General features: G+C 43.6%; 1 protein-coding gene across 1 annotated transcript; it reads left to right on the forward strand.

Annotated features, from left to right (window-relative positions):
- Nucleotides 1-7,269: 7,269 nt before the first annotated feature.
- On the forward strand, nucleotides 7,270-8,559 carry LOC124273472 (endoglucanase E-4-like). The gene is made up of 3 exons (XM_046708743.1): nucleotides 7,270-7,496; nucleotides 7,769-7,959; nucleotides 8,438-8,559. The coding sequence occupies exons 1-3, from the start codon at nucleotides 7,318-7,320 to the stop codon at nucleotides 8,497-8,499; spliced, it is 432 nt and encodes a 143-aa protein (XP_046564699.1). The 5' UTR covers nucleotides 7,270-7,317; the 3' UTR covers nucleotides 8,500-8,559.
- The last annotated feature ends 1,346 nt before the right edge of the window (nucleotides 8,560-9,905 follow it).

Consider the following 9,905-nt stretch of genomic DNA (forward strand, 5'->3'; position numbering starts at 1 on the left):
ACCGCCGCAAATCCCCTATTAGAACCAGATGACCTGGTCTGGTTCAAGGGCAGTTTTGACAAGGCTGGACTAACATTCAGGAACACTTGCCACATGATTTTGGTCGCTACAATTTTGGGAAGAAAACCCATTCCAGCTGCGTTATATACTCATCATCGTAATTTATGTGATCGTTTAACAACCATTTCATTACCTAGCTCTTCCCGGAACATTCCTGCATCATCGATTTATGTGTTAAAGAAAGTTTTGTTCACTAAATTTCAAAGAAATAACAGATGTGTTACAAAATATAGTTTTGTTTCGTTTTCACGATGTTCCTGCCAATGTTCCATTATGGGAAACATACCTGTATCTCTGGAACCGTTCAAGATATCAGTATGAAATTTTTGATTCTTCTTCGTTACACCATTATGAGACTCTCCTGTAAATATGAAGTGTTTTCTGGCAATGGGATCTAGTACCGGTATGATAAAGGTTAAAAAGAAACATAACTTGTAACTGCACAGTGTAAGGTTACAATCAAGCAGCTTAATACCACAACGACACTATATAACGGGGGTTTGAATACCCTTCATTCCACGTTAAAACACACACACACACACACACACACACACACACACACACACACACACACACACACACACACACACACACACACACACACACACACACACACACACACACAGACAGACAGACACAGAGAGACAGACATACATATATTTGAAAGTGTCATGTCATTGTGGTTGATTCTAGAAAATAGACCTGGAAACTGTCAGGTGTTCAGAAGTAAGTATCTAAGCCGTACTTTACAAGTACAAGATAAGGCACGAGTCAGGCCGAAACAATCATAATATTGGCCTTGGAATGTTGTACCCTGGGGGTGGGGTCTGACCTTGACCTTCAGCCACACCGGCGACGACTTTGCCGCCAGGTGAACATATCTAGGCATTCCCCTCGAACACGATGAAGGGACACCTGCTTTAGTGGCGTTAACCTTCGCCTCCTCCGCCTGGATGTGTGAGTGAGTTAGAGAGATGTGAGTGAGTGATAGTGGAAAAGCAAAGGGGCAGGTAAGGGAAGAATACTACCTCGTCTGGATATGACATGTCTGAGTGTGTGTTGTAAACTTCAGACGACATTTTGGCCGATTTGAATAACTGACTATGTACAACAGCAATTGTTCCAACGATGTAACTTTTGCAGTTTGTCGAGAGGACAACTGCAATTGTTCCAACGATCAAGACTGAGGCTAGGTTTTGCAGACTTTGTCTTTATCGTGACAGGGGGCGGATGACAACACCAAGGTGTTACACAAAAATCACATAATTAAACTTTCATTAGTTTTATATTATATATATATATTATTATTGACACATTTATTAGAAGGTATTTCTGTTCCAACATAATTTGTTGATAATTCTTGTGACGCAACGGTGAAGTGCATTTGGAAACCAGTAGGTACAGAAAGTCTGAATGAAATGAACGTTCTGCGTTCATGTTCGGGCACCAATCCAAACAAACACCCGTACCGCACGCCATGTCGTCCACCATCTCCGCAATGGGATACGTAAGGAAGACAACCGACATACGAAACAAATTTCTTGCCAAAAGGCTACGGTACAAATATCCAGTATGTTTAAATTCCAAAAGACATAAATGTTACGCTTCAAACCCGTGAGTGCCACACAAGTCCTGGTTTAGGGACAGATCTCCTGTACAGCCATGTACTGTTGTCTCTCAACATTGCTGGCACTGTGATCCAGGCGTCTATGGCGCCACAATTATCCAGGAACCTTTGTTCGTGGGTTCGATTCCCTCAATTTCTAGGTTTGTCATCATCATACCCGTGCACCCCGGCGTGATATTGCTGGAATATAGCTAAACGCGGCATAAAACTAAACTCACTCACTTATACTCGTGCGTGTTGGTTTCGCCAGGTTGATAAGGTCCTTGACCTGTTTCATATGTCCTCACAGACGGACATGGGTGATATAACTGTCCTGATCAAAAAGGGTATTTCCAGCTTACTCTCTCTCTCAATAACATCGGGGCGGTGGGTAGCCTAGTGGTTGAAGCGTTTGCTCGTCGCGCCTAAGGCCCAGGTTCGATTCCCCACATGGGCACACTATGTGAAGCCCTTTTCTGGTGTCCCCCGCCGTGATATTGCTGGAATATTGCTAAAAGGGGCGTAAAACCCAACTCACTCACTCAATAACATCGCCTAATTACATATGACGAAATTAGAATTTCTGGAGTCCTTCTTGTAGTTATGCCATCGTTATCTATTTACTCAACCCTGACAAGGCCCAAGCAGGCCCTTGCTATGTTCGTCCCTGTCAATCAGGTGATTTGCAAAATTTTGGAATGAAAGGGAAAAATAAGTCTGCTGTTTGGAAACCAAAATCGAATACAGGTTCAATACAAGTCGAGGTACTAATCTAGTTGACCATCTAGGTACATACAACCGTTGATCAAACGCCAAATAACTATGGAAGTATGGAATTTGAAAGATATTCATTACTTTGGACTGAACCGATGTTATTCTCATTTTGATACGAGTTACTGACAGGTAAACAGTGTGGAGGTCGCGCGGGCTATTTCATGCCTGCCAAAGTCTCGGGTTCGATTTCCGACATGGGTGCAATGTGAAGCCCATTTCTGGTGTCCCCCCACCGTGATATTGCTGGAATATTGCAAAAAGCGGCGTAAAACCATAGACACTCACTCTTCCCTACCTGACAATTTCAAACATTACCTAGGTGTTGTACCAGGCAGCATTTAATACAGGCATGGTATTTTTTCTTGAGTTTTAACTGATTGAATTAACTGTTCACTTCTTCTTGCATAAGACTGTAATGCATCGTTTAGTGTTAATGTTATGTACATCATGAAATTTGCAATGGGTGGTCGTTTTCTATCCGTCGGTATCTCTGCCTATATGCACTGGTAATTTCCACCTTTGTGACCTTAACCTTTAGCAAATGTCAATTCCCAGCAATCCTAGACGAGATGTATAGAAAGGAAATAGGTTCACCATCTTTGTGAGGGCTGTAGACCAAGGTCAGATCTTATCAGGGGTTATGTTGTCCCAAGAGCAGGACTGAAATAACGTATTATCTGGCCAGCCAGACAAGATCAACTAAAATCATGCGAGGTCAAACATTTCACATCATGGTTTTAATTCTAATTATATGTTCTCTGTCACAAAGCGATACCCTGGATTGTCAACATTCTGTTCTTGAATCTGGTGGTTGCTGGTGGTTGCTGGTGGCTGCTGGTTGTTGTCAAATTTGAAATCTATTCAGCAGCTTGTGTGGGAGTGGCAAATCCCGGACGTGCATACTTATCAGATACATTGTTTGGATGTCAACTACTTTCGTATAAGAAACACAAGGTTTCGGACTAAATTCTTTCTCCTTCATCAGCTGAATGGATGATACAAAATAGAGACAAACTTTATGGATAACAACTTCTTTAGAAGTGAATGGATGATAGGGTACAAAAAGAGCTTCTATATGTATATGTGAGAAAACACAAGTAACAAGATGACAAAGTTTGACCCAATTGTTAATTAATGCTGTATCATAATAACAATATACAAATGGAAGCCACAAGTAAATTATTCTGATCGGTCATAAGCACTGTTTGGTAATGGAATTAATAGATTTGGTTTGGTTGGTTGGGTTTTGGTTTAACGCCGCACTCAGCAATATTCCATCTATATGGCGGTGGTCTGTAATAATCGAGTCTGGACCAAACAATCAAGTGAACAACAGCATGAGCACCGATCTAATTGGGACACGATGACATGTGTCAACCAAGTCAGAGAGCCCTATCCCGTTAGTCGCCTCTTACGACAAGCATGGGTTGCTGAAGACCAATTCATACCCGGATCTTGGTGCTTGTGACAATGGCCCGCAGATGGGTGTTGAAAGCCTTGCCGCTGGAAAAGGTGACATCTGTGCTGGCTTTGTTCTCAGTGATGGCTGACAGGTAGCGTATGGTGATACTGATAGGCGATGGGGTATGTTTCGGTCATGGCTCGGAGTTCTGTCTCTTCAAAAGACCAGTACATGTGCTACAACTGTCAATACGCTCAGAGACATGTAAAGCCACTTGCCATCCTGATCCAGCAGTGGATTGAACCATCTGGATGAACAAGCTTCCCCTGTAGACCAATATCGAGTATCTCTATCAACACACTATTAATGACATATATTGTGACAGCCACAGGTACACTACTCTCATTGTGCTAATATCAGCTTAGCTTATCCTCCAGCATACACAAACCGGATGAGAGTGCGACGGGAGCATTAACTTCATATTGACCACGACGAGGCTTTGCTGACTGCAGATTTATGTAACACCCGGTGTTCATGGTAGGTCGTGAACCCAGGTACATATTTTAGTCTGTGACAACAATGACTCGGTTTGTTCTACTGACAGTCTTTGGCGTTGATGAGGGATGTTAGGATGAACTGTTGACGTTGTTTTGTTTTTGTTTATTTTCATGACATCCGGAGAGGGTGATATCACGAGCAGGGCGGTTACAAAACCAACAGTGAACCAGTTATCAAATATATTCGAGCTTCATTTTGTTAAAAACATTGGATAAATCTTCTAAAAAAAGTTTATGATTTAAACGATTTTCAAGGAACTGTTAGCAACAGGGGTGGGTTCGAGTCCCGGACTCAACCCAACAAGGTACTAGAATTTGTACATATGTTAGATTTGACCACTTTCTAAATGGCATTGTGTAATGTTAGCAAGAGTTTTCAAGAAGTTTCCAAACGACTTCAACTCTGCAGTTATTACGGTTTAAGAAACTGTTTGGAAATAACAAATTATATATACTAGCCACATAAAGAAACTGTGCATTGTCAAAATATTATCCCAGTTGATAAGTACGATAACAATGTCAAAGGTACATATAAACTTTAATGGAGGGATCCTGAGACCATAACAAGTCGGGAGAATTTCAATTGAAAAGTCAATCACAATGACGTCACGAGTCCACAAGCGGGACAGGGGTCAAACGACCATGTCACAAGCTCAATAACGGGTATGTCCACCATCGGCATTGAGAAGAGCAGTGCATCGACGACGCATAGAACCTATCAAACGTGCAATGAAGGCTTGTGGGATGTCACGCCAGATTCTCTCAAGTTCTGTTGGAAGGTCAAGGACGTTATCTGGCGGATGAGGAAGACGGCATAGACGTCGATCCATCTCGTCCCAAACATGCTCTATCGGGGAGAGATCCGGTGAATTTGCAGGCCCAGGCAGTAAGTCAACGTTGTGGTGTTGCAAGAAATCCATAGCAACCCTTGCCGTATGAGGGCGGGCATTGTCCTGTTGGAATGTTAACCCAGGGCCATGACGTTGCAGAAAAGGAATTGCCACAGGTCGAAGAATCTGATCCCTGTAGCCCACACCAGTTAAGTTGCCCTGAACAATCACCAAAGGAGTTCTTTGGCGTGCTGTTATTCCACCCCAAATCATCACGGAACCACCACCAAAGCGATTCCTCTCCAAGACACAGGCCTGTGCATAACGTTCTCCCACGCGTCTATAGGCACGTTGACGTCCATCACTATGGGAAATGTTAAACCTGGACTCATCTGTAAAACAACATTTCTCCACCAAAACAAGGGTCTGCGGACATGATTTCGGCACCACATTCGGCGAGCTTGTCGATGACGTTGTGTCAGGATAGGCCGTATGGCGGGACGTCGTGGTCTGATCCCGTGATGACGTAAACGTTGTCGAACTGTGTTGGGGTGGATACGGCGAATTCCTGGGATGGTTCGGGCAGTCATCACTGCAGTCTGAAACCTGTGGCAAAGATGGGTCACCCTTATCCATATATCCTGTCTTGGCGTTGTTACACGTGGACGTCCAGAACGTGGCCGATCGATGACGTCATTTGTGTTCTGGTAGCGTCTCACCAGTGCAGAAATGGTGTTCCGGTGGCAGTGGAAATGTGCAGCCACTTGTCGTTGAGACATTCCCCCACGGACCATCCCAATGGCCTCATGACGTTGTGCAGACGTGTGCCCTGGCATGCTATGCGTTTCAATAGCCGTTTAATTGTTTGAACGATCGCAAGGGCAGGGGTTGAGCTTTCCAAAGTGACAGTATTGTGTGGCATTCATTTGCTCTGTTTCTCTTTCCCGGAATGCACGTGCAACAACGTATTGCACGTCTCAAGGACGAACCCACTGACGTCACGGAACGAGGCACGTGCATGCATGTTGGATACATGTCACTAATCTCTGAGTTTAAATCCTTATGTGTCTACACAGGTTTGATTAATTTAGATTTTAAATGTTTTTATGCACAGTTTCTTTATGTGCCTAGTATATTTACCGCCACTTTGAACAGTACATGGATATCACGGGGTGGTAGTGTAAATAGTATATTACCGTTTCCGTGGATATAAACCTGGTATACAGTCTTAATGTATCCTCTACATCCGTCATAGGTGAATGCAGGTCCATTATATAACATCCAGTGTGTGGATAATGTAATCTGAATGAAATGATTAAAAATTATCATCAACCTTCACCGGCATATTTAGTTCCATGGATAACAGTCGCCATGTGGATACATTCTCAGTATGCAATGAATATGTGTATATATTTTTCACCAGTGCATGTTGCTCGTTTTAGTATACTCTGAAATACAACTTCAAAGAAATGAGAGGGGCGGTGGGGTAGCCTAGTGGTTCCCTGGCCACGCTGAAGATCCGGGTGCGATTCTCCACTTGGGTACAAAGTGTAAAGTCCATTTCTAGTGCATCGTGCCATGAGCCATTATTTGAATTTTTTTAACTCACTCAATTATTATACAAGTATGACTGTCATTCACTCACTCACTCCACTCTGCGTACACGTCAGCAGATGATCCTAAACCTTTACCTACACAATGTCCTCGTCCTTCAGATGCTGCTGTATGAGGAGACCAAGAAGGACATATACAAGAAGGACATCGAGGACACGTTCACGATGTGGCTTCCCGGTGGAGATGTCCCAAGTGCATGGCGTTCAGACTACAGTGGGGAGCGCTAAGATATGCTTGTTTGTAACATCATGTTTGTATGATCTGTGTTGCACAGATAGCGATCAGTTAAAGGACATAATATCTATCTCGCGCAGCGGGGCAGTTACAAATGGTTTATCGTTTCACAAATGCGTTTATTTAAGTGAAACCTAGATTTACAGTCGTATGGCAGAAGGTTTGAATAAACGTGGATATATTCGGTGTGGTATATCAATACACTAATTCCGTTTAAAGAGCCTCACCATTCAGTCACTCATGTCACTTCCAGCCAACACGGCTTTCATCGCCCTCGTCGCCGCGGACAACGGCCTCCACACAGAGGAATACCGGAAGTGGGCGATGTCGCAGTTGCATTACGCCTACGGAGACACCGGAAGCGGCTATATTGTCGGATTCGGTGTCAACCCTCCCGTGAAGCCACATCACCGAGCGAGGTTTGTACATTCTCAGTGTTCATTGTATATATGTATACTTGTTCTCGTGACTGTATGTCTGAAACATGATTGTATGGTTTGGGAATTCAACAAAATTCCACATTAATCACAAACTTCATCATCACGTATGAAAATGTTGTCGTATAACAATATTGTTCACCTGGCTGGTCACTTCTTGAAAATGAAATTTTCTAGGAATATTTTGACATTTTTATTATGATATGGACGTGTCTATCTGCTACATGCAAGTTTTCCATGCTTCCTTCAACCAGTTCCTGTCCGATGCTTCCGGCGCCATGTGGATGGGACGCCCAGCTAAACAAAGGCCCTAACCCACACACCCTGTACGGCGCCATGGTGGGCGGCCCAGGTCAGGGCGACGACTACACCGACAGCAGAATGGACTACGTGAAGAACGAGGTGGCGTGCGACTACAACGCCGGCATGCACGCATCGACGGCAGGTGTGTTGATAATAAAGCAATTTTGAAGCATGTATAAAACGGCAAAGCTGACCGTATAATAAATCGAAAGATGCCATCTAGCGGTCAGTTTCAGAGCAAACAAAATAGCCAGCAAAACACACATACCCGGAAATCATGTTAAGCAACGCCTTTTCTGATTTTTCATATATCCCGAACTGCATAAATCTATCGAAATATCTTCATAATATGGTATTGCTGTAACGTTGATAAATATCCAAGAATCTACGTGACGCCTTTGTACAAAACCCAGACCAGTGATCCATTTAATTCATTTCAAATAATTTGCCTTTTACTCCCAATGGAATCGCTATTCTCTGACATTACATTATAACATTGCCAGATTACATCGATCGATAGATAATAATTAAACCTCCATACGGAATTTTATCTTCATAAATTCACATGATCTTTAAAGCTGCGTTCCATGTGTAAGAATATTACCATGTTCCTGTTTCAGCGCTGGAACACCTGGCTCTCACACATGAGCTTCCAGCAACATACAAGGACATCTGCCCTTAGACAGCCTATCCTGCTGCAAATATTGGCAGTAATAAAGTCAACACGGCATCCATTATTGAAGATCCTGGTCTTTTGTTATGATTTGTAAAGACATAAGACACGCCATTTCAGAGAAATGCTCTGGTTTACAAATCGACAGTTTACAATATAGTATATATTCTTATATTTACATATGTAAATTAGGTCATCATCGTCACTATGCATCGTCAGCCAATCATTATCTCATTCCAACAGACTTACACAGTCAGACAGTCAGACATTTTTCTGTCTTATGTTTATTACTATACTCAGCAGCAAAAAAAACCAGTACGAATTCAAAATTAGATAGGCACTGTAATCAAATCATTACAGAAATGGACATAATAAGCGGATCAAAAACTGTTTTTGTGTACATCATCTTGACACATCAATGAATATCTCAGCTCAATTTCAAGACATTACGTGAACGTTTGCAGTCCATTCAGACCCTTGACTTCAGTATCTAGTGTGACCACCAAGAGCGGCAATAACTGCAGCACAGCGTCTATGCATGGAGTGCACCAATCGATTGATGAAGGCCATTGGCACCTTGAACCACACTCTGAGAAAGGCCTGGCGCAATAAATCGGCTGTGTTCGGCCTTGGTATGACATTATTCTCCTCTGAATTTCATCCCAAAGATATTCAGTTGGGTTTAAATCAGGACTAAGGGCTGGTCACTGCACAATGTTGACACCGTTCTGCTGTAGGAAGTCTCGTGTAGCTTTGGTAGTATGGGCCTGGGCGCTATCATGCTGGAAAATGTTGTTCCGGTGACGTGCGAAATGTGGTATGACGTGGGGCCTGAGAGCTTGGTCGATGTAGCGCACCGCTGTGATGCCGCCTCCTCTCCCTGGACTAAAGTTCTGGAACACCACATGACCCACTCTCTGGTTCAGGCCTATTCCACCCCATACCCTGATGCTTGCACTTCCCCATGAGTATCCACAACACATTGGTCTGAGTAACGCTGGCCACGTTGTCGCCATATGCTTGTTCTGCCATCTGCAGTTGATACGCAGTACCGACTCTCATCTGTGAACAGAACAGTTCTCAATTGCCTGCATCGCCAGTTTTAGTGTTGTAGGGCAAACTGTAGACGTTCACGCCGATGACGAGGGTTGAGGATAGGTCCACGGAGGTTCCCGCTGTTAAGACGTCGGCGTACTGTACCAGTACTGATTGGTCTTCCGTGTGTTCCCACTGTCTGGCGTGCTGTTTCGGATGCCTGCATGAAAGGATTATGTACATGTTGTCGCACAACATGGCGGTCTTGTTGTCTTGTTTCACCCTTGTTCTGCCAGTACTGGGGCGATCATTTGTGGTGTTGGTGGCCCGGAAACGTTGCTGCAGCCTGGAGATGGTACGAAAGTGATTGGCAACGGCTT

Source organism: Haliotis rubra, unplaced genomic scaffold, assembly GCF_003918875.1.
Source record: "Haliotis rubra isolate DU_JTF1 unplaced genomic scaffold, ASM391887v1 Scf1807, whole genome shotgun sequence".
NCBI classification, from domain to species: domain Eukaryota; kingdom Metazoa; phylum Mollusca; class Gastropoda; order Lepetellida; family Haliotidae; genus Haliotis; species Haliotis rubra.